This window comes from Sebastes umbrosus, chromosome 3, assembly GCF_015220745.1.
Source record: "Sebastes umbrosus isolate fSebUmb1 chromosome 3, fSebUmb1.pri, whole genome shotgun sequence".
In the NCBI taxonomy this organism is placed as follows: Eukaryota; Metazoa; Chordata; class Actinopteri; order Perciformes; family Sebastidae; genus Sebastes; species Sebastes umbrosus.
In genome coordinates this window covers 361,567-388,508 of record NC_051271.1, presented here as the reverse complement: position 1 = coordinate 388,508, position 26,942 = coordinate 361,567, and the positions used below count along the sequence as shown (strand labels likewise).

The window sequence follows — 26,942 nt, the reverse complement described above, 5'->3', positions numbered from 1 at the left end:
TGCTGCTCCTGGGCGGAGCTCCGGATCCGGATCTGTTGGTTGCAGCATGTTTAGCTTCACATTAACAGCGTTTGTCTCCAACCGTCCGACTTCACTTCCACCAGGTGACTGCTGCCGTGCAGGTAACTGCGTGAAAACAACGGAAAAACGCGCAGTTAAACGCAGAAACAGCAGTTTTTACGCGCCACGTGGCCGATTATTGATTATTGATCCGCTGCTGCTGCAGAAACACAAGTAGAGTCAGAGAGCTGGAGAGCTGAAAGGAGTTCAGAGAGGAGTTCAGAGCTGATCAGAGATCCACAATACCGGTCAATATTTACACAAGCAGGTTAGTGATTAACTGTCCTCCGGTACAGCAGCTGCACAGAGACACACAGACACACAGACACAGAGACACACAGACACACAGACACAGAGACACACAGACACACAGACACAGAGACACACAGACACACAGACACAGAGACACACAGACACACAGAGACACAGAGACACACAGACACAGAGACACACAGACACAGAGACACAGAGTCCCAGCTGCACACAGAGACACACAGACACACAGACACAGAGACACACAGACACAGAGACACAGAGTCCCAGCTGCACACAGAGACACACAGACACAGAGACACAGAGACACAGAGTCCCAGCTGCACACAGAGACACACAGACACAGAGACACAGAGACACAGAGTCCCAGCTGCACACAGAGACACAGACAGAGACAGACACTCTGTGCTCCACCATGCAGTGCGTCCGGGTCTGGAGAGGACTGAGTCACCTGAGCAGAGCAGCTCACCTGAGCAGAGGAGTTCACCTGTCTGCAGCAGCAGCAGCAGCAGGGTCCAGGCTGGACCTGAGCGGGATCTACCCGCCTATAGCCACCCCGTTCACCGCCCAGGAGGACGTGGACTACCAGCTGCTGGAGGACAACCTGCAGAAATACAACCAGATCCCCTTCAGAGGTCAGACCAGAGCCACAGGAACACTAACCAACACAACTCTGAGAGTCTACAAAGGCTCCCAGAGCAGAGTCAGGGGTCACTGACTCATACATGAATTATATTATTCATTATTATTCATTAATTAATAAACCCATGTATTATTATTATTATTATTAATAATAATAATAATATTATTATATTAAATATGAATTATATTATTAATTATTATTAATTTATTAATAAACCCATGTATTATTATTATTAATGAATAATAATAATAATAATAATTATAGTATTATTATATTAAATATGAATTATATTATTAATCATTATTAATTTATTAATAAACCCATGTATTATTATTATCAATAATAATAATAATTATTATTATTATTAATAATAATAATAATAATAATATAATAATAATAATTATTATTATTATATTATTATATTAAATATGTATTATATTATTACATTTTGAATTATATTATTAACATATGAATCAACATAATAAATAAGTTTTCAAAAATGTACAGTCAAAACTTTGATCTACATGGACTGTATGATTATGTTCATGTAAAGATATCGACTATGAAAAGCTGCTTTTTATATGTTCTAGGTTCAGAATTAAATAATAAAAAAAGACAATAATTAGTTGGCTTCATGCCAACAGTCGTGTTAATATATGTTACAACATATAAATATATATAATATATGAATTATATTATTAATTATTATTTATTAATAAACCCATGTATTATTATTAATAATTATATTATTATATTAAATATGTATTATATTATTAAATTATATTATTAACATATAAATCAATAAAAAAAAACGTTTTAAAAAAATTTACACTGTCAAAAGTTTCACTGAAAATCCAGATGGAAAAACAACACGTGGTTCTTCTCTCATTCTGAGAGCAAAGATCTACAAACAGCTGCTAAAACTGAATATTATAATAATGATTTAGAATGATCAGAAGATTATTACGTTGTCTCAGGTAAAGTTAATCATATAATATATATATAATATTATATATAATATATATAATATAATATATATATTATATAATATTATATAATATATATATAATATATAATATATTATATAATATATTAAATATTATATAATATATATAATATATTATATATATATTTTTGCAGCAGTAATGAATCAGTTTATTCAGACAGATTTTTAGAGGACAAGGAGAGGAGGAGGCTTATGGAAGCAGTAATCATGAATGTGTGACTCCTTTTTGGAAAACATCCCATTAAAATAGTTAAACATGAAGAACACCTGAACTCTGCTGAGAGGTTCACTGAGCGTCGGTCATCAGGGTGTTGTGTTCAGGGACCTGACAGAGAGGACAAAGTTCAGCATGGAGGGAAAACCACAGAATGAGCAGCTGGAGGTCTGCAGCAGTCTGCTGCCCTCTGCTGCTTCTCTCTTACTAACACAACTTCTCTATGTCTCTATGTCTCTACATAATGCTGCTTCTCTCTTACTAATACACGTCTCTGTGTGTCTCTGTGTCTCTGTGTCTCTGCAGAAGCCTGATAATGGTGATTTTTTTATTTATTTATTTTTGTTATTTAATCTTTATTTAACCAGGTAGTACTCATTGAGATTAAGAATCTCTTTTGCAAGAGAGACCTGGCCAAGACAGCAGCATTTAAACACACATTAAAGTTTCAGACGCCACAACATAAAACAAATGCAAAATAAGTACATAGCATAATCAAATTAAAACCAAGTGTTTGAAGCCAACGTTGAAGTGAAAACATTCAGAAACACAGACAGCTCCCGGTTGACTCTGCTTCCAGGTCTTTCATTAATGTTTTAAATTCATCAAAAGTAATCCGATTTCCCAGTTTCAACTTAGCTCGCAGTGTATTCCAGGAGAAGGGAGCGGAATAGCTAAAGGCCATCTTGATGCTGCTACTATTAATATCAAGTCCCAATACCGATACCGATCCGATACCTGGGCTGTGGGTATCGGCCGATACCGAGTACCGATCCGATACCGGCGTTTAATGAATACACTGAATGCTTCACTGTGTGGAAGCGACTGTTCTTAAGGCGACATCAGGCTGGACTTAAACATGGCTCTCTTAACTTTGTAAAACAAAATGTGGTATCTACAGTTTCAGTCTAATGATGGCACCAAAGAGAAGATGAAATGTAAAGCCAGTGTGGCCACTAGTTGTAGAGGTACAGTCGGTTAGTCACAGACAACCAGACAGAGAAACATGAGATGAGAACAATAGGATAAGAGTGTGTCTGTGTTGCAGGTCTGGTGGTTCAGGGCTCCAACGGAGAGTACCCGTTCCTCACGGAGGAGGAGCGAGTGGAGGTGGTGAAGACGGTCAGGAGGTCGCTGGCGACGGACAAAGTGCTGATGGCCGGATCAGGATGTGAATGTAGGTCTCACCGTGTGTGTGTGTGTGTGTGTGTCATTTCACGCGTCTCTCTCAGCGTACGTACACAGAAATAGAATAACTTCTAGAGACGAGGACAACAAAGCTGGACAAATAAAGGAGAGGGACAAGCAGTGAAGAAGAAAAGGTGTTTACATAAATATTATACAGTTTGAATATCAATAAAAATCACCAAAGACCAACAATACAATAACAATAAAACATCTATATACGAGTCAAGGGTTCTACAATACTTTTTTTTCAGACATTTTTCAGATCTTTTTTTTTCAGACTTTTTTTTCAGACATTTTTCAGATCTTTTTTTTTCAGACTTTTTTTTCAGACATTTTTTAGATCTTTTTTTTCGGACAGCTTTTCAGACTTTTTTTCATACTTTTTTTTTCAGACGTTTTCAGATTTTTTGGATCTTCTTTTTCAGACATTTTTCAGATCTTTCTTTTTCGGATATTTTTTGTCCGACATTTTTTCAGACTTTTTTTTCCAGCCATTTTTTTTCGGACAATTTTTAGATCTTTTATTTCAGAATTTTTTTCAGACATTTTTTCGGATATTTTTTTAGATCTTTTTTTAAGATCTTTTTATTTAGATCTTTATTTCAGACTTTTTTCAGATCTTTTTTTCACATCTTTTTTTTCATTCACATATCTGGAGGTCAGACATTTTTCAGACTTTTTTTTCGAATATTTTTTCGATCTTTTTTTTCAGATCTTTTTTTTTCAGACTTTTTTTTCAGACATTTTTCATAAAGATTCTGACTTTCACCAATGTTTACTTATTTTATTCGGTAAGAACAGAATGTGCACACTCAAGAGCAAACTTACATTGTTACATCGTTATTGGTTATTGAACCTTGTTAATTTTTACAGTGTTATGAGATTATAGGATTTAAATTACAATAATGTTTTTTTTTTATCATTTAATACGTTTTAATAATTGCCATTATTTTACAAGCACTATAGCTTTTAAAATAAAAAAAACCCTGCTCTAGCATTTCAATTCACATCCAATCCAAATGTATTTATAAAGCACATTTAAAAACAATTAAACATCAAAACAACACAATAAAACACTCAGACCAACTTTAAACCAACAGGACATTAAAATAATAACAGCGTTGAGACCAATAGGAAAGAAAAAAAGGATTAAAATAATCAACTCTCATGCTGAGCCAAAAGCCATTAAGGAATAAAAGTGCGTTTTGAGGTTTGATTTATAAACAGGCCGTGTCGGGGATGGCCCAACATGTGGAGGCGGAGCGTTCCAGAGCGTTCCAGAGCGTTCCAGAGCTTTGGAGCTGCATCACGTATGTTAATTAGTGATTGATCATGTTATTTATAGGCCAAACCATTTATTTTTTTACTTCGTCAGTTGTGTAACTTCTCCGGATAATAGTAATCGCATCCCGTGCATTTTTTTTTTTTTTTTTTTTAAAGTTATTTTTTTGGGGGCATTTTCCATTTTTATTGAGGACAGTGGATAGAGTCTTGAAAGGGGGGAGAGAGAGAGTGGATGCGGAAAGGGCCACAGGCCGGATTCGAACCCGGGCCGCCGCAGTCAGGACCAAGCCTTAATACATGGACGCCCGCTCTACCAACTGAGCTAAGCCAGGCGCCCGTGCATCTTGTTTTTGGTGTCATTATTAGTTCTGTCACAGTTAACGCAAATTTGTTTTAACGCCACTTATTTCTTTACCGCATTAATGCAACATTTTAATTGTGATTTTTAGGTTGTTATCAGGCTCAGTTTTAAAGCTAGAGTGAAGATACTGGTATCAAATGAAACTATGGAACCTGATGAATCCATCGGTACCAACCATGTCAGACTAGCTGGTCATGAAGGAGGTTAAATAACGCTCCAAACTTACACTCAATTTTGGAGAGGAAAAACTGTCATGTCCATTTCCAAAGGGGTCCCTTGACCTCTGACCTCCAGATCAGTGAATGTAAATGGGTTCTATGGGTACCCACGAGTCTCCCCTTTACAGACATGCCCCCTTTATGATCATCACATGCAGTTTGGGGCAAGTCATAGTCAAGTCAGCACACTGACACACTGACAGCTGTTGTTGCCTGTTGGGCTGCAGTTTGCCATGTTCTGATTGGAGCATATTGTTTTATGCTAAATGCAGTACCGGTGAGGGTTTCTGGATCAATATCTGACATTGATTTGTGTTGTTAATTGATTTACAATAATAAATATATACATACATTTACATACAGCAGCATATTTATCCACTCCCATGTTTTTTATAATTTTTTTCATTAATTTTTATTTAATTTTATTAAATACTTGACTAATCTCCCTTTAAGGTTCATTTTGAACAGATAAAAAATGTGTGATTCCTTTATGATTAATAGCGATGTCAGCCATAAAAAAAATCATTTTTTGCCATGTTTTTAGGAATAAATGTTTATATAAATCGGGCTCTGAATGATTTATGAACAAACGCCTCTGTGGAAACCTTCAGAACATAGAGAGGAATGAAACTGGAGAGTCTGGTGGCTGTAAGAGCTGCTGAAGTGGAGATCTCTGGATCAGAGTCTGAGAAAAAGCTAATTCAGAGAAAACGGCCTTTAAATATATGGATTATTATATTGCATAAAGACACTAAAGGTGAATCTGGTGAAATGTGTTAACTAATAGATATCACCATGACATTTCTTTGCATTACAAGTTGTCTGCAATGTTATGTTTAAATATGCAAATGAGGCATTATCTAACGCTAACTGTTGGTGAATTTAGGAGAAATCTGCAGATACAAATAAATAAAACAAACACCTGAATGTGTATTTAGGATGTTTTCTTTCCTCTAGTCTGAAAGAAGACGTCTTATTGAAGCTAAAAACTCAAAATAAAACCATGTTTTTTCCTTAAGAACGAACTCAGGCAGATATTAGTGAACGTGTCTTTCACTTTTTCTGCTTTAATAACGTTTCCTGTTTATTCAGAGACACAAACGTTTACATTTTTAAAAGATGAATTAAAAAGACGGACTCTGTCGACAGTGTGTGTGTGTGTGTGTGTGTGTGTGTGTGTGTGTGTGTGTGTGTGTGTGTGCGCGCGCGCGCGCGCGTGCGTGCGTGTTCGACTCTACACATGTTTACAATAAAGATCTTAAGCGACCTTGATTTTAATCTCATTATGATGTCATTAATTCTTACGGGCTGATAATTGAAGTCAGACGGAGTCGGTGAGAGTTTGATTGGCCGTTCGGTCCGATAATGAACATTCAGAGAGAGAGAGAGAGAGAGAGAGATGTGCATTAACTCGCCCTATACTTCCCTTTTTCTTCCTTCCATTCACTGACGATATAAAAACCTCCCGCGCTCTCACTGCATTAATTATTTCACAGATGTTTAAGCAATAATAAATTCCAGGGACATATTTGTTACATAAATTGTCGGAGGAGAAAGAAGACACATGTATGTGTGTTGAGGTGATGGAGAATAAATGGAGGCCGTATGTGAGGTCACACACACACATATATATATATATATATATATATGGCCTCCGTTGTGTTAACATGTCCGAAGTTTATTGAAAAATAAATAACCAATTCAAGGACATGGAGGAGAAATCTAACCTGCTTTACTTCTATTACACCTAAAACAACGAGCTTCTGATAGTCTGGACTTTTTAATTTAGTTTAATTTTAGTTTTCAGAGTGTGTTTGTTTTATTTTGTTTTTCATAAAGTTAAATTTTTTCTATATTTAGTTAGTTTGTTTTTGTTAGGGATGCACAATTAATCGAATATTAATTTATGATTTTGGCTTCCCACAATTAAATGAACATGATTGCCTGCGATATTAACGTTTAAAATGCTCGTTCTGCTCAGAGAAACATCTGCTGCAGATCAAATCAAACGCCTCCTAAACTAACGGCCAGCCAGCTGCTGATCCAGATGTTCTGGCTTCACCTTTGGGTATACACATTATCTATACAACCAATGTGTTTATGATTATTATTAGTATTAGTATTGTCGGACCCATCTCACATCCTCCACTCTGAGTCTGAGCTCTTACCGGTTCACAAACTGAACCGTTTTAACAACTCGTTTGTGAACACACCTCCAAATTCAAAATTTGTAATTTTAAATAATGTATCTTGAGGCTGAGGGTTGTGCAGTAGCGTCATGGTATTCTTCTTATTTTTATCCTCTATGTATTCTGTTTTTATACATATTAGATCTTATGCAATATGAGTAATGTGCGATATCATTTATGTTGTTTGTGGTTTGCATTGTTTGTTTTTCTCAGTTTTCGTGTGGATTGTTGTTTGTTTCTATTTATTGATGCGGCTGTGGAGGCAGCTGATGGTGAGCAGGACTGAGTCCAAAACTCATTTCCCCAAAGGGACAATAGAGCACATCACACCGCACCGCACCGCACCGCACCGCACAGCACCGCACAGCACCGCACCGCACCGCACGGCACGGCACCGCACCGCACAGCACCGCACAGCACCGCACAGCACCGCACAGCACCGCACCGCACCGCACCGCACCGCACAGCACGGCACAGCACGGCACCGCACGGCACAGCATGGCACCGCACGGCACCGCACCACACCGCACCGCACGGCACCGCACAGCACAGCACAGCACCGCACAGCACAGCACAGCACCGCACAGCACAGCACCGCACAGCACCGCACCGCACCGCACAGCACCGCACAGCACAGCACAGCACCGCACAGCACAGCACAGCACAGCACAGCACAGCACAGCAACGCACAGCACAGCAACGCAACGCACAGCACGGCACGGCACGGCACCGCATCGCACCGCATCATTTTTTGCAGCCCTAGGGCCAGGTATGATATATATTATAACAAGTCTGTAGCTATATCTGCAAACAAAGTAGAACAGAACTGAGAACGGCCGTAATCTTTAATATTTATCTTCCTGCTGCTTTAGTGAAGCGTTCGCTGCATCTGCTGGAAGCTCGAGTCTGTTCAGTTTCTGTGCTTCAACGTCACGACAGTTAACGGAGATTTATGCCGCCTCCTTTTTTTTAGGCAGCGATATATTAGAGTTAGATTTAAGATTAAACAAATAAATACATTTATGTTCATGGCATTACATTTTTAGTACTTTTTTTACCCCAATATGGTTTCAGTTAACTCAACACTTATCATGCACGACTGTCAGGATCTAGTGACAGTAGTGAATATAGTCTGTTCTGGTTGTACGCAAAACAAAAACTCAATAAATATGAGGATTAATAGATTGTATAGAAATGCATTTAACAGAAGGGAACCAACCTGCTGCAGCTGTGAGTGACTTCCTTTAACTCTCTGTCTTATTGAAAAGCTTTTTTTTAACAGACGTGTTGTGCAGATATTAAAGATTAAAGCTGAGTAGTAAAGTTTCTTTTATTTCTTCTGTTCAGCCACGAGAGCCACCGTGCAGCTCACGGAGAGGATGGCGGCGGCCGGAGCCGACGTCGTCCTCGTGGTGACGCCCTGCTTCTATAAGGGCAAGATGGACGGCCGCGCTCTGATCCAGCACTTCACAAAGGTCAGCTCCATGCATTCCCTAATCCTAACCCTGACCCTATGACCTTAACCTAGACCTGACCCTAACCTTAACCTAGACCTGGTTCTAACCTTAACCTAGACCTAGTTCTAACCTTAACCTAGACCTAGTTCTAACCTTAACCTAGACCTGGTTCTAACCTTAACCTAGACCTGGTTCTAACCTTAACCTAGACCTAGTTCTAACCTTAACCTAGACCTGGTTCTAACCTTAACCTAGACCTGGTTCTAACCTTAACCTAGACCTGGTTCTAACCTTAACCTAGACTTGACCCTAACCTTAACCTAGACCTGGTTCTAACCTTAACCTAGACCTGGTTCTAACCTTAACCTAGACCTGGTTCTAACCTTAACCTAGACTTGACCCTAACCTTAACCTAGACCTGGTTCTAACCTTAACCTAGACCTGGTTCTAACCTTAACCTAGACCTGGTTCTAACCTTAAACCCTAAAAGCTAAAGCCCAGTTTGAACCCCCCTACAGCTGTTTGAATGAACGAGGCCGGGCCAGAATGTTCTATTGTAACATGTTTAAGGGGGGGGGGGGAGTTCTGGGATTCAGACCTGCTCCTCACGTCTCTGCGTCCCCCCCCCCCGTCAGGTGGCGGACAGCAGCCCGGTGCCGGTGGTTCTGTACAGCGTGCCGGCCAACACGGGGCTGGAGCTGCCGCTGGACGCCGTGGTGCAGCTGTCTCAGCACCCAAACATCCTGGGCCTTAAGGACAGCGGAGGAGACGTAAGAAACACTTCTTATTCTATCCATGTGATCGGTGAGTCCTGATCAGCTGATCAGCTGTCAATGTGTGAAACCCAAAGTGTTTCCATCCTTCACTGGATGTGTACTGTTTACCACATAGACTCAGATGAAGCAGATATATCCATTCTGGTGTTAAAACATCTGTTTAGAAAGCGTAAAAAGGAAATCACGATACATAGATGAATCTATTTTTTGTCCCCTCATGTTTCTACAGAATGGACAAACCTAACTCTGGCTGTAGAAAGAGCCTTTAAGTGTTTTGACGTTACCTGCCTACGTTACAGTTCCAATGCTGATTTGATGTTGCATTGCAGTAGAACTGTTAGTAAAGTAGCTGCTGGAGAGAAGAAGAGACTGGTGACTGTCGAAGAACCTAAAACTAAAGTGTGTGTACTTTTATCCTTCAGGGTTGATTGCAGGGTTAAAGAAAAAGAACAGTTTGCTCTTGTCGAGCCCTTAACACCTTTTCCGTCTGTGTGGGAAGTGTTTGCAAGAAGTTGCAAATGGATTTCTGATTTGGGAAATAACATGTTTGTCCACTTGCTGGAAGACAGCAGCGTGGGCGTAGTTCAAGCACAGAGCGGCCCCGCTCAATAGTAGGCGTGAAGAGGCCAAACACAGAAAACAAGAGGTGACGGGTCAATCTGAGGAAGGCAGACCAAGTTACACAGAGATTATTCAGAACATCAGCCAGCTCCTGCTGTTGGGCTGATTACTTTATCCAAACTCTCCTATAGATTCTTAGTGTGCACGCTCTGAGCTCTGAGCTCTGAGCTGGAGCTGAAGCTATCAGCAGCCTCTCACTGCCTGATCACCATGATTGATCTAAAACAACATGTGATTGGTTGTTCTGTCTTCTCACTGCTCGTGTTTCTGTGACAGCAGGCGCCTGCTGGTCATGCAACTTAGGTCCTGTTCACACCTGGTATTAACATGCATCCTCAGTGATCTGATCAGAAGTGGACAGCTCTGAGTACAGGTGTGGACGCACTCAAGATGCATTGAGGACGCATTGAGATCGGATTCTTTCAGACCACATTCAGAGGTGGTCCGGGCCACATATGATCACATTCTTTTAGCAGTGTGTAGTGAATGCGTCCCGGGCCACATTACGGACCGCCTACTCATCTGACGTCCAGCTGGGATCCGCAGGATCACCGCGTCCCTCAGGTGAATAAACAGGCAGACACGGACGCTTGTCAGAATGGAAACGGCCTCTGTGCTCTACTGGATGTAGACTAGGCACCCGAAGTGCGTTATCATCATCCTGTCGGAGATGTGTCTGTGTTTTTGTTCCGCTGCTTTGCGCCGAGCTGACACCCGACCGCCTGTTCTCTGTCCTCCCGGCTCTCTGGAGCGCTGTACCCCTACAGGCTGTTGTCTGGCAAAAGCAGCGGTGCCGGCACCGGCGGCGTGGAGGTCCCCGGGGACCGCCGGGACAATAACCTTTTATTTTGATGTTAATACCATGTACCAGAATTAACGAATATGTTGGATATTACTACTGACATTCATGTCGTCACAGCGTCTGCTGTATCAGCTGCGTGTTGACTACGTGTTTATCTGCATATAGAGCGGGGGGGAAGTGAGATCGGATCACAAGTGGTCACTGGAGACGCATTCTAATGCCAGGTGTGAACAGACGTACTTAAAGCTGTCCACTTGTGATTGGATCACTGAGGACGCATGTTAACACCAGGTCTGAACACGGCCTCAGTTATTCAGTATGTGACTAAATGTCATCAGAGTTGATTAAATCTGCTGTATTTAACTGAACTTCCGCGTTCACTATAGCTCCGTTATATCTGTAGGCTACATGTAGGTAGGTTAGACCTGTTTATATCTCATATATATATATATATACATATATATATATATAAACACTGGAATATACACCTGAATACAAATATTTGGGATTTACACTGTAAACCTTGGCAGGTTCCTCTTGAAGAGCATTAAGGTCTGTTGTCAACAACCCTTTATTAATCCCAGCGGGATATTGTACCGTTACAGAAGTTTAGAGCACAAAAACTATACAGGACAATACTGATCAACAAGAAGTTCAATAAGTGTGATTTTCTGTACGTACAGTATGTGTGTAATGTTGTGCAGTGAACCAGGTAGAAATAGTGCAAGTTGTGGAAAGATTTAATGCAAATATAATGTTAAGTTTTAGTTCTGTTATGAATCAGATATTAAAAGATGAAGGGGTGAGATTTATTTAATTAAGGCTGCATAATTAATCTAAATTTTATTGAAATCTCAACATGATGTACCGGAATTTTCAAATCGCATGAGGTGCATATATTAGTTAAAGGTGAAATGTGTCAAAATACACTTTTAAAATTAAAAATGGTGGTGCTGCAGAGCCGTCCTGGCCGACACATCATATTCCGTATACACTTCCCTACAGAAGTCACACCATAATCATCGTAAAGCTTTTCAATGTTTGAATCCTGCTGGAGACATTTGTCGTCCTCCAATCTGTCCTCCAATCTGTCCTCCAGTCTGTCCTCCAGTCTGTCCTCCAATCTGTCCTCCAATCTGTCCTCCAGTCTGTCCTCCAATCTGTCCTCCAATCTGTCCTCCAATCTGTCCTCCAATCTGTCCTCCAATCTGTCCTCCAGTCTGTCCTCCAATCTGTCCTCCAGTCTGTCCTCCAATCTGTCCTCCAGTCTGTCCTCCAGTCTGAACTCCCTAAAAGACAAAAAGACGCTCCGCTCATCGGTCGAGCTTTTAATGTTCTCGTCACGTAGTTTAAGATCTTTGCTGCTTTAACAGGACTCATTAAAGTTTCAGCTCGTCTCCTCACGTCTGATTCCTCCTCCTGCCCACGCCGCTGAACGCCGTTCACCACACACACATCTTGTGTTTTTGCTGTAAGTCCTCCTGCACGTGTCAGACGTGTGAATCCACCTTCGCACAGCGGCCCCAAAATCAACCTGTCTGTTCAGTCCAAACAATTATCGTCTCTTCAGTGAAATAATTACAACGCCTAATTGTTTATCGCTGCATGAGATCTGAGATCTGAGAGCATTTATAGCTGCGTCTTTAACACCTGAAAAATAGTCACGAACACCTAAATATAACACCGGAGTCAAAATAACGCCGGCTAATTGACACCAAAACTTACAGCGTTGATTAAGATGACAAGCTCAAGGATATTTTCTCCACATTTCTCACATTATGTTCTGTCAGACAAATAACTAAATCAATTAGATTCAGTGATTTCTAACGAATTAAAATGCTTAAAGATGACTTTTTTATGGACACAGCTGGAGCTTTTCACCTCTAACAAAAGTATATCAGATTAAAACACATTCAAGAAGCAGCCGTATCTTTAAATGAAGATATGTTGGGGGAATATAACACATAAGGAAACATAAAGGAGCATAATTGTTGGTTTAAAGATGATATATTTCTATTTGTTGGCTCAAGGCAACATTGTGCACCGACATAAGGCTGAGTGTTCGAGCAACAACATGCTGAATAATGGAGATGTGGTGTGAAATGATGACCCTGGTCAATGTTTGTGCTGTTTACTGAACAACAATAATGGACTCGGCGTCTGTAGGTGTGAAAGGTGCCCTTGAAGGCAGCGACATTGAGGGAGAAGAGATCCCACCGTCAGGTTTCAGACGTGGTTCACTAGTCGAGAGTCAACGAGCACAAATCACACATTCTTCCACCTTTTATAGAAATAAAACAAGAATGATATCTGCTGTTCATGATAGTTCAACATGTTATGAAGTGTATGGTTGTAATAAAGTGGGAGTGAGGAACAGGAGAGAATAATATGAAGTTATATTCGTCATTTTTATTTCTTATACAAAGGCAGAAAATCTGATGTCCGTCTGTTTCACGACTAGAAGAAGAAGCTTTCTGAGGTTCCAGAGTGAGAGACCTGAGTTTTAGATCATATATTTAACCCCCTGAGACCTGACTTTACTGACTTTACTGACTTTACTGTCTTTCTAGTAGGTCCAGATTCATATGAAACTACAGAACCAGATGAATCCATCGGTACCAACCAGGTCAGACTAGCTGGTCATGAAGGAGGTTAAATAACACTCCAAACATAAATGTTGGAGAGGAAAACTGTCATGTCCATTTTCAAAGGGGTCCCTTGACCTCTGACCTCCAGATCAGTGAATGTAAATGGGTTCTATGGGTACCCACGAGTCTGCCCTGAAAAAAGTCTAAAAAAATGTCTGAAAATGTCAGAAAAAAGTCTGAAAAATATAAAGAGTTCCGAAAAATATAAAAAAAAGTTCTGAAAAAAAGTTTTAAAAAATGTCAGAAAAAAGACTGAAAAATATTTTAAAAGTTGTTTGAAAAAAAGTCAAAAATATGTCTGAAAAATATAAAAAGTCTGAAAAAAAGTCTGAAAGAAAGTAAAAGAAAAGTCCCTTGACCTCTGACCTCCAGATAGAGATCTCTAAATGGGTTCTATGGGTACCCACGAGTCTCCCCTTTACAGACATGCCCACTTTATGATCCGCGGCCAACACTGTTTAACAGACGGGCTTCACTAGAGACAACCAAGAGGTTTTGGTGCTTCACTGGAGTTTGTGTTGGAGTCTGAGTCTGAACAGCGGAGACACACGAGAGACCATGAGACACCGACCAGCAATGATTTATACCTGGAAGAAGTTACTAACAGAACCTTTAAACAGCAATTAAAATTCCAGTACATAATGTATACAGTATAAAACAAATGAAATTTGAAAAATTTTATAAAATAAAAGAATTGAATTGAATAGATGGACTCCATTGTCAGCGATATCCGATCCAGCTATATGAGTCATTATCGGCCCGATCCCTACTTATTACCTAATCATTTTTCTTGGGGTATTTTATACACATATTGCACATTGTTGCCCCGAGGCAACTAAAACATCTCAATAATTTGGATAGATAACATGTGTGTTGGGATGATCCATGTTTTGCATTGTGATCTTCAGTACAGGGTTAAGTTCCTCTTTGCTCTCAAGTCGTACACTAATGACAATAATGAGACTTAAATAAATCCAGGCTAATGAGTGTTTTTCTGTCACCGGGGCAGACACAATACCCTCGCTGAGATGTTATTCTCCCACTGGGGAGCTGCATGGAAATAGCCAGAGTGCTCCAGCTTTCAGGAGACCAGCAGGAGCTCCTATAACCTGATTGACTGACTGATCAATTACAGTCCTGCGTGTTTGAAATGACTGATACGGGGAAGCTGATTGACACCCGGCGGTTATAAATAGGCCCTCAGCGGTAGCGGTGATGGAGACTCAAACCGGAGGCTGCAGGTTCTCCCTGCGGAGTTTTCAGTTTCATGTGCGAGAGCAGCCGCCGAGTCGTCTCACGCTCCCGTTTGAACATTTCAGCTTTATTTGGATTCCGCGCTTCACATCTGGATTGACAAAAGAGAATTAAAAGAGGCAAAACAAAATAGGGAGCTTATCAATTATTCATGAGCCTTCCCCATCCTCCTCCTCCTCTTTTGAAGTTGATTCCTTTCTTTCCTCACTTGGGACTCGTCTGTTTTCTCTCTTCCTCCTTCTTCTTCTTCTTCTTCTTCTCCTGTTTGGGATCTTGAACGATCCCCTCCTCCCAAACCCTCCACCGTGTTAAGAGTCCATGCTCGCCTCAATTTGAGCGATTTGTTTACCATGTGAGATGTTGGATTAGTCGTCGTCTCTAGTGACGGCTTCTCCGGGGATTAAAACCAGAAGTACAGCAGATATTAGTCCTGACAGCAGGGAGGAGTGATGACAATGAAACCTTACTCTTCTCTCTCTCTGTTTCTTTTCTACTCGTTCCTCAGATCTCACGGATCGGCCTGATTGTTCACAAAACCAAAACGCAGGATTTCCAGGTGTTGGCGGGCTCGGCGGGGTTTCTCATGGCCGCCTATTGTGTTGGTAAGAAGCCTTAAACAGGACTAACAGTGCTGCTGTTGGACGGCAGCCTTCATGTCCTCCAGGCTGCCGTCTCTCCTACTCTCTGTTTTCTTTTCATCTCCAACCAAACTGGAGAAGTTTACTTTTGTATATTTTTCTTTTCGGATCTTCAATTACAAACACAAAGAAAACGTCCACACATTCACAAATATCTATTTTTTGGGGTGTTTTGATAAACTGCCGTTTATCCAGCTCGGTCTCACCAGACACAGTATGAATGACGAGGTCATTTGTAAGTCATTTTTGGTGCAATAGGAACACCGTCCTTGCTTTTGGCGCGTCATTTAACGCCATGTATTCTGTACTGACTGCGATGTAAACGCATCGGCGTGACTATGCTACGCTCAGAGCTGGAGACGGAGAATAAGAAGGGAGAAAGACTGCTTATAGAGGATGGGAGGGGTCCAACAAACACAGGACTTTAACCAGGAGACTGCTGTTTGTGTCCCAAAGTCTTTATAGGGCTGTCAAAGTCAACGCAATAATCATGGGCTAACGCAAATACATTTTAACACCACTAATTTATTTAACGCATTAACGCATTAACACATTAACGCAAGTTGTGATTTTATGATTGTAGCGGGCTCAGTGTTAAAGCTAGAGTGAAGATACTGGTATCATAGTAAACTAGAAAACCTGATGAATCCATCGGTACCAACCAGGTCAGACTAGCTGGTAGTGAAGGAGGTTAAATAACGCTCCAAACTTGCGCTAAATTTTGGCGAGGAAAACTGTCATGGCTATTTTCAAAGGGGTCCCTTGACCTCTGACCTCCAGATCAGTGAATGTAAATGGGTTCTATGGGTACCCACGAGTCTCCCCTTTACAGACATGCTCACTTTATGATAATCACATGCAGTTCTCACTTGAGTCGTTTAGTATCATCAGTCCCGTGAGTCACGAGAGTCGCTATATTCACGAGTCGTTTGTCACGTGAGTCGTTACTATCGTCAGTCCGTCTTTACAGTGAAGTTAACGTTTCCTAACTTTAACTAAGTGGGCATGTTGCCTAAACCTAACTTCCTGTGAAAACAGAAGTTTATTTTGAAAGGACACTCATCCATGTAACTAGCGTATATTGACATGCTGTCGTAAAGTAACTTCACGACTGACCCATCGGCTGTATTTGACGAGTTGGGACAGCGAATGTGTTGATTTGTCATCCTGCGGGGAAACCTGATCGTTCATGTGAAGTTGCAGTAAATTAAAAAAAAAAAAAAAACCATCAGCAACATCTGGCAGCGGCGTTATGAAGCGACGTCTTCTACCGTGTTGGTATGTCGGCCACGTTCAGTGTACTGCAGGCCTGGATTAGATAACACGTCAGGGGATCGGCATCAATATGATGCTCAGGAACCTAATGAGTCATGTTCTCCCACTGACACACACACACACACACACACACACGCACACACACACACACACACACACACACACACACACACACAGCTCTCTGATCTTTGCTCCCTGACATGTTCTCATCTCCATAACTGAAATATGGGGTAATTGTGTGTATGTGTGAAGGTAACGCTGAGTGATTGATATGATAATGTGTCCACGCCGCTGTGAGTGCGTGTTCTCAGTAATGCTGAAGGCGGCCGGCCGTCAACCCGTCAGTCAATCAATCAGTCAATCAGTCAGTCAGTCAGTCAGTCAATCAGTCAGTCAGTCAGTCAGTCAGTCAGTCAGTCAGTGAAGGTCGCCAACACCTCTGATCTAACGATATTCCTGTTTCCACGGTGTTATCCAGCTGTTGATATCGTTATTATGCGAGGACAGACTATAATATTACATTCAGTGAACTTTGTTTCGGGGTTTTGCATCAGCACGTTGTAGAGCAACTGTTTGCGATGTCGGCATCTTAACCCTCTGAGACCGACTCTACTGTCTTTCTGAGGCAGTATAAATGTGTTATTGTCTCCTATTCTAAAATGGTGTATCTGAATATTTCTGCATCCTGGGGTCCCTAAACAGTGATGAAGACCATAAATCAGGTCTCACTGTAAAGCTGAGACTCTGGTGGATCCAATGAGCCCAACTGGATCCATGTGTGATGATGTTAGTCCCGGTAGGAGACATTTCATTGACCTCCTTGTATAAAATGACCTCTGGTGACCTCTAGGATAATCACAGCCTCATGAAACTTTACAGCCACAAACTAGAGACCTAGAGCATTCAGAGGATGGATGGATCAGAAAAGAGACCTAGAGCATTCAAAGGATGGATGGATCAAACTAGAGACCTAGAGCATTCAGAGGATGGATGAATCAAACTAGAGACCTAGAGCATTCAGAGGATGGATGAATCAAACTAGAGACCTAGAGCATTCAGAGGATGGATGGATCAAACTAGAGACCTAGAGCACTCAGAGGATGGATGGATCAGACTAGAGACCTAGAGCATTCAGAGGATGGATGAATCAAACTAGAGACCTAGAGCATTCAGAGGATGGATGGATCAAACTAGAGACCTAGAGCATTCAGAGGATGGATGGATCAGACTAGAGACCTAGAGCATTCAGAGGATGGATGGATCGGACTAGAGACCTAGAGCATTCAGAGGATGGATGGATCAGACTAGAGACCTAGAGCATTCAGAGGATGGATGGATCAGACTAGAGACCTAGAGCATTCAGAGGATGGATGAATCAAACTAGAGACCTAGAGCATTCAGAGGATGGATGGATCAAACTAGAGACCTAGAGCATTCAGAGGATGGATGGATCAGACTAGAGACCTAGAGCATTCAGAGGATGGATGGATCGGACTAGAGACCTAGAGCATTCAGAGGATGGATGGATCAGACTAGAGACCTAGAGCATTCAGAGGATGGATGGATCAGACTAGAGACCTAGAGCCTGTTGGGCTGCAGTTTGCCATGTTCTGATTGGAGCATATTGTGTTATGTTAAATGCAGTACCTGTGAGGGTTTCTGGATCAATATCTGTCATTGTTTTGTGTTGTTAATTGATTTATAATAATAAATATATACATACATTTACATAAAGCAGCATATTTGTCAACTCCCATGTTGATAAGAGGATTAAATACTGGACTAATCTCCCTTTAAGGTTCATTTAGAACAGATAAAATATGTGTGATTAATTTGCGATTAACCGTGATTTAATATTTGAATCGATCAACAGCCCTAATTATGACGCTTATTTAATTAGTGTGATGTGTTTGTTTCCATGTGTTGTTGGTAGAGGTGTATTTCAGTTGGTTCTGTCCTATAATCTCTCTGACTTGGACATTTTGAATCAGATTTGCCTCCGCCTGTCTTCGTCCATCCTTTAGTGTCTCTGTTCACGAGCTGTCACTCGCCGTGCAGCTCGCCTGTCAGTCAGCAGCTTTCGGTACGCCGCCATCAGCCGTGTGATCTGAGCAGCGGCGGCCACAGAAACATAAATCAGACAGAAAAATCCTCCCATCAGCCGCCGCCGGCTCGTCTGTATCACAACAACAACTCCAAGGCCACGGCCGGAGGCCGACTCGCTGCTTCTTTCCTCCACCAGACGCAGACAATGAGATGTCACACTGAAAGGCCATGATATCAGGCTGCCTCGGAAAATGTATCTCGCTCTGTAAATAAAAACATCATGTGAAGCGCCGCTGCCAGCTGATCTGTCAGGGAAGGAAAATATGGAAGGCTGAGACGCTCAAAAACGTAGTCAGTGAATCATTTCTGTCTGCATGTTGACAACACAACTGTAACAGCAGGAGAGTGATGGATGGCTTTATTTAAGAGGAATATACATTCAGCTTAAAACATCCCTCAGTCCTCGCTGCTGTTTTATCTGCAGCTGTTTGAACACTGGATTCTGTCCCAACGTTGTCATGTGAAAACTGAAGGATAGCGTGTTTCTCTGATGGGTTTCTTCAACCTCTCAGGCAACTGGAGAGCTTGGTGTACGTTGCTGCGATGCATGCTAATGTTTCAGAGCGTGATTGGTGGACGGAGCATTTCATATTCTAAACAGACGAAGTGTTGAGTGATTGCACACAGTGATTTATCAGCCCTCCTCCTTCAACTTCACATGGATGTGAAAACCAACTTGGAACAATTGGTTGTGAATAAGAAGCTGGAGACTTTAGTCCAGGGGTGTCAAACATAAGGCCCGAGGGCCAGAAACAGCCCGCCAAAGGGCCAAATCCGGCCCACTTTGACTTTGCAAAGTGTGAATCCTGCAGAGAAGTCTTTCATTTGAGTTTCTGTCCAGTGGGGGGGTCACGCTTTCCTTATAAGAGCAGCAGGCTCTGAGCCGGATACGCTGTTATAGATCCAACCTGCAGGAGCAGGAGCCGCCGCTGGGAAATGATAAGAGGACACAGAGAGGCTGCATTCGAAACCGCCTACTATATACTACTGAGGAACGCAGTATACAGTATACAGTACATACTATATACTACTGAGGAACGCAGTATACAGTATACAGTACATACTATATACTACTGAGGAACGCAGTATACAGTATACAGTACATACTATATACTACTGAGGAACGCAGTATACAGTATACAGTACATACTATATACTACTGAGGAATGCAGTATACAGTGTACAGTACATACTATATACTACTGAGGAACGCAGTATACAGTATACAGTACATACTATATACTACTGAGGAATGCAGTATACAGTATACAGTACATACTATATACTACTGAGGAACGCAGTATACAGTGTACAGTACATACTATATACTACTGAGGAACGCAGTATACAGTATACAGTACATACTATATACTACTGAGGAACACAGTATACAGTACATACTATATACTACTGAGGAACGCAGTATACAGTATACAGTACATACTATATACTACTGAGGAACGCAGTATACAGTACATACTATATACTACTGAGGAACGCAGTATACAGTATACAGTACATACTATATACTACTGAGGAACGCAGTATACAGTATACAGTACATACTATATACTACTGAGGAACACAGTATACAGTACATACTATATACTACTGAGGAACGCAGTATACAGTATACAGTACATAGTACATACTGAGGAACGCAGTATACAGTACATACTATATACTACTGAGGAACGCAGTATACAGTATACAGTACATACTATATACTACTGAGGAACGCAGTATACAGTATACAGTACATACTATATACTACTGAGGAACGCAGTATACAGTACATACTATATACTACTGAGGAACGCAGTATACAGTATACAGTACATACTATATACTACTGAGGAACGCAGTATACAGTATACAGTACATACTATATACTACTGAGGAACACAGTATACAGTACATACTATATACTACTGAGGAACGCAGTATACAGTATACAGTACATAGTACATACTGAGGAACGCAGTATACAGTACATACTATATACTACTGAGGAACGCAGTATACAGTATACAGTACATACTATATACTACTGAGGAACGCAGTATACAGTATACAGTACATACTATATACTACTGAGGAACGCAGTATACAGTATACAGTACATACTATATACTACTGAGGAACACAGTATACAGTATACAGTACATACTATATACTACTGAGGAACGCAGTATACAGTACATACTATATACTACTGAGGAATGCAGTATACAGTATACAGTACATATTACATACTGAGGAACGCAGTATACAGTACATACTATATACTACTGAGGAATGCAGTATACAGTATACAGTACATACTATATACTACTGAGGAACGCAGTATACAGTATACAGTACATAGTACATACTGAGGAACGCAGTATACAGTACATACTATATACTACTGAGGAACGCAGTATACAGTATACAGTACATAGTACATACTGAGGAACGCAGTATACAGTACATACTATATACTACTGAGGAATGTAGTATACAGTATACAGTACATACTATATACTACTGAGGAACGCAGTATACAGTATACAGTACATAGTACATACTGAGGAACGCAGTATACAGTACATACTATATACTACTGAGGAATGCAGTATACAGTATACAGTACATACTATATACTACTGAGGAACGCAGTATACAGTATACAGTACATAGTACATACTGAGGAACGCAGTATACAGTACATACTATATACTACTGAGGAACGCAGTATACAGTATACAGTACATAGTACATACTGAGGAACGCAGTATACAGTACATACTATATACTACTGAGGAATGCAGTATACAGCATACAGTACATACTATATACTACTGAGGAACGCAGTATACAGTATACAGTACATACTATATACTACTGAGGAACGCAATATACAGTATACAGTACATAGTACATACTGAGGAACGCAGTATACAGTACATACTATATACTACTGAGGAATGCAGTATACAGTATACAGTACATACTATATACTACTGAGGAACGCAGTATACAGTATACAGTACATAGTACATACTGAGGAACGCAGTATACAGTACATACTATATACTACTGAGGAACGCAGTATACAGTATACAGTACATAGTACATACTGAGGAACGCAGTATACAGTACATACTATATACTACTGAGGAACGCAGTATACAGTATACAGTACATAGTACATACTGAGGAACGCAGTATACAGTACATACTATATACTACTGAGGAATGTAGTATACAGTATACAGTACATACTATATACTACTGAGGAACGCAGTATACAGTATACAGTACATAGTACATACTGAGGAACGCAGTATACAGTACATACTATATACTACTGAGGAACGCAGTATACAGTATACAGTACATACTATATACTACTGAGGAACGCAGTATACAGTATACAGTACATACTATATACTACTGAGGAACGCAGTATACAGTATACAGTACATACTATATACTACTGAGGAACGCAGTATACAGTACATAGTACATACTGAGGAACGCAGTATACAGTACATACTATATACTACTGAGGAATGCAGTATACAGTATACAGTACATACTATATACTACTGAGGAACGCAGTATACAGTATACAGTGTACAGTGTACAGTACTGCTGTTCGTGTCTCGTGTGAAACCACAAGTCAAAGTTGATTTATTTATCAGGTAACTTCCGTTCTCCAGTTACGGTACTTCCGGTGTTATTTTAACCCAAACTGTGATTTTTTCCTAAACCTTTCCTAAAAGTAGTTTTATTTTGAAAAGACCAGAGCGGAAATTGACACGTATGTCACGTGTTACTGGACATTTGTAGGAAAACGCACCAAAAATCCGAACGAAGGGAAATTGGTGTCTATGTACACGAATCAAATAGATTAAATTTCCAGACTATTTCACGAGCTGCTGTGAGACTGTGTTGGAACCGCGCTCCACTTCCGGGTTTTGGTGCAGATGGTTTTCCCACCTGATGTGAACCACGCCTGAGTACACATGAACCATACTCAAGAGACCACCTCTTCAAGTGGACCCGAGCACGGACAGACGGACGAATCCGGCTCCGGGTCCTCGATGTGAAAATCGTCATTTCTCTTTTTTTCCTTTTTATTGAGACAAATTCAGTTCCAAGGGAAGAACGTTGTGGTTCAAAAGGTCCAGAAGATATCTCATATCTCACGGTATGAAACAGGAAAGAGGAGAACAATAAAAACCTCTTTCTTCTTCTTCTTCTTCTGTATTAATCCTTGAACCGTTGTTGGTGATCTCCAGGTGCGGTGGGCGGAGTGTGTGCGCTGGCCAACGTGCTGGGCCGGGAGGTGTGTGAGTTGGAGCGTCTGTGTGTGTCCGGTCGCTGGCAGGAAGCCAGAGTCCTGCAGCAGCGCCTCATCGAGCCCAACGCCGCCGTGAGTACCATCTGCTGCTGCACGCTGGACGCTTTTATCCACCGCACGCAAGCACACAACAAACACCCACAGACGGTGACAGACTGGAGGTTTAGTCACATTCCTCAGAGGTACAGCTGATCTGGAGTCTGATTAAACCTCGGTGGGCGAAGACAAACCAACGTCGTTTTGGGATAAAATCTTTGTAGACTCGAAGGATTCGTTGAAGGTTTTGGTTCGTCGGCTGCATTTGATGAAACTCGTGTATTTTATAAAGTCCAGTCAGCTTCCCTCTTCCATGCATGTGATATCTTTACATAACGTGATCTATAAAAAGTAACCTCGTATTATAACCAACACCCTCAATGGAAATATGAAGTAACATCAGTACTTCCACCTCTTAGTTAAGTTTAATTTTGAGTATTTTCTTCAGGTACAGTTGGAAAAAGGTAAGAACTACAAACAAAATGACAAAATCAAAGACGTAAATGTATATCTGCTGAGACGATATGATGGATAGCACAAGAAAACCTACTGTAGTCATTTTAAAAGGAGAGTAAGAACTGTATAGTACAGTAAGTACATCATTTATAAATGTTCATTAAACCCAGTTAATAGTTATTTTACTGTTAACTAACAATGTTGACTCATCAGTAATGCTATAACTCCTGTTATTTTATCTTTAGTTTGTGTAATATGAAATAATTAGTTTATAAATTCTATATTATATCGATTGACAGTCGTCCTACTATAAACATTACATAGATAGATGGACTGGAAACCAATTATTAATCATTGACAAACTATTAACTATCTATCTAAATAGTGTTTATAGATACTTTACAAAGTATTTATTAACCATTTAACAAGGTTTTATAATCGGTTACTTATATATATATATATATATAGTATACAGTATACACATATAAAATGTTATAATCTGTGCAACAATACACTTTTGGAATATCATAAATTATAGCATCACTCATAATTAGTAAACATTATTAATTATTAACAGCTTCACCTGTGGCCGTTAAGTCAACTAAAGTCAGCGTCGGGATCGCGCTTGCTTGCTCTACATAGACATGAACGAGGATCACTCAACACAGTGAGGCGACACACGTCACATCCGTTGGATTTTCCTGGAAACAACGGGCCACATCCTTCACATTAAAATCTGTCTACAGGCGGAGAGAGGAAACCCAGAAAGTCCCAGAAGGTCTCATTGTTTTTAGGCATATATTTATATTTATGTTGTATACCCTTACATTCAGTCCCTTTAACAGTAAAATAACTATTAACTAAGTTTAATTAACTATCAAGTTACCATTTCTAAATGATGGTTATTCTAACGTGATGTTTTGTAAATCTCAGAGACGCAGAACGAGCAGGTTAAAACAGATCTAGAGGAAGATGTGTGTTTAATGTTGAGCCCTCAGTCGACTTCTATGAGACGAGCACTGAATAATGTGCTTCAGGCTACAGAATGTGTGTGTTCAGGTGCGTTACATGTCGCTGCTCTAACAGCATCAATCTACCACGCTAACACCTCCAAATGCTGCATCATCAACATCCAGCATCACTCTCGATATCACGCAGAGCTCCGCAACAAACATCCGTCACGTGTCTGATTTTAACGGTCATTATTGATAAAGCTTTGAAAGCACACTGCAGTTTCCTGTCAGGGGGGCCGGGGGGGGGGGGGCTGTTGTACAGTACGGAGACTGATGACTGATTGGACTGCTCTGTGTTGCTAGGTGACCAGGAAGTTGGGAGTTCCCGCCCTCAAGCAGGCGATGGAGTGGTTCGGTTTCCACGGCGGCGCCTGTCGATCACCTCTTCAGCCGCTCACAGACGCCGAGGCTCAGCAGCTGAGGCGGGACTTCTCCTCCGACGGCTGGCTGTGAGGTGTGTGTGTGTGTGTGTGTGTGTGTGTGTGTGTGTGTGTGTGTGTGTGTGTGTGTGTGTGTGTGTGTGTGTGTGTGTGTGTGTGTGTGTGTGTGTGTGTGTGTGTGTGTGTGTGTGTGTGTGTGTGTGTGTGTGTGTGTGTGTGTGTGTGTGTGTGTGTGTGTGTGCGCGCGCGCGCGCGTGCGTGCGTGCGTGTTCACTTTACCTGGAAACCTTTTAGCTGTTCAGTCCTTCGACTGCGGCGTGGCACGCAGGGCGAACACAGGGCAAACACCAAATCAACCAATCAACTAGGTTCATATATATATAATCATATATAAATATATATATATATATATATATATATAATCATATAGGTTTGTTCCTAAATCACCTTCATCCACCGTGCTGTATCACACAAACAATCTGCATTTTAAAGAAATGAATACTTCAAAGTGCGTTCTGAAGGAACTACGAAGGTGTAATAGGCCCACTGTAGGTCAACAAAATACAATAAAAATTACGGAGCCAGGGAAAAAACTTGATGAACGAATTATAAATTTAAGAGAAATAAACTGAAATCATTGTGTTGTTTTCTTCTGAATAGGTCCAGTTCACGGCAGTGTCTCTTCAGAAGCCGGTGCTGATGGTAATCTGGTGATTCTGGGCTAAAATCACCAATATTTCCTTATTTACTAAATGTGATTGCAATGTATAATTTGATGAGGTCATCCGCTGCAGCTGCTGCACTTTGTCTGGTAAATTTACCACTTTAATCTCAGAGAATATCCAAAAATATTTCTTGTAAATTTAAGACTTTAATTTCAGAGAATTTCCAAGTTTTTTTCTCATACATTTGAATGTTTTTCTTTCTTTTAAATTTACCAGTTTAATCTCAGAGAAAATTCTGTTTTTTCTCTTAATTTTACCACTTTAATCCTGTAGATTCTCAGTTTTTTCTCTGAATACTCCCCCCTCTCGCCCGGCTCCGACAGTGGCCCTAATACGCCGGCGTATGATTGTAATTTAGATACTTGGTTTAATGCAAAATGTTTTTACAGACTGGATGATGGATCAATCACATCCATAAAGGTCATTGATTTCTAAAGGACCAATAATATAAAAAACTATAGAATCTGTGAAACAGCTTCCCTGCAGTCTGCTCATTAATGTTTCTAAATTACATCTTTATTAATTCATCTGTTGACTTTACACTGAAATCACTGTGAGACCAGCGAGTTGCTTCTCAGTAGTAGTATATCAAAAAGTTAGAAAAATGTTGTCTATGCATTTGTTTCGACAATAAAATTTGCATTTCACTTCAATAATTACATGTTTTCCTTTTTATTTTAACTTTGAACAAAAATCGGTTTGATTGTTTTGTTTTAGAAAATTGCTCCTCACGCACACGGAGTTAGTTTTGACTTTGTACTGAACATTGAGGATGGACGGATGAAGTCACGGAGACACTTTAAATAAACACTAATCAACACGTTGGTCCTCCATCTCTGAGCTCCATCTCACTACTACCTTATGCTCCACGTTTAGCATTAGCTCGTGCATTAGCTCGTGCATTAGCCGCGGCCGCCATGACGCCGGTGGTCGTCCTTCCTTCTTCAGTCGGCTTGGTTCTCTATTGG

The 26,942-nt window shown here is 40.7% G+C and overlaps 1 protein-coding gene across 4 annotated transcripts; it reads left to right on the top strand.

The window, feature by feature from the left end:
- hoga1 (4-hydroxy-2-oxoglutarate aldolase 1) lies at positions 1-26,630 on the top strand. Of its 4 annotated transcripts, none has more exons than XM_037764290.1 (9): positions 1-373; positions 722-968; positions 3,245-3,373; positions 8,784-8,911; positions 9,529-9,663; positions 15,500-15,596; positions 23,303-23,436; positions 25,173-25,323; positions 25,910-26,630. In XM_037764290.1, exons 2-8 carry the CDS (start codon positions 749-751, stop codon positions 25,320-25,322), a joined length of 993 nt encoding a protein of 330 aa, XP_037620218.1. In that variant the 5' UTR covers positions 1-373; positions 722-748; the 3' UTR covers position 25,323; positions 25,910-26,630. The 4 variants fall into 4 exon arrangements, with proteins under 4 accessions (XP_037620218.1, XP_037620217.1, XP_037620221.1 ...); XM_037764289.1 differs by having other exon boundaries at positions 1-377; positions 708-968; XM_037764293.1 differs by having other exon boundaries at positions 1-379.
- Positions 26,631-26,942: the final 312 nt, after the last annotated feature.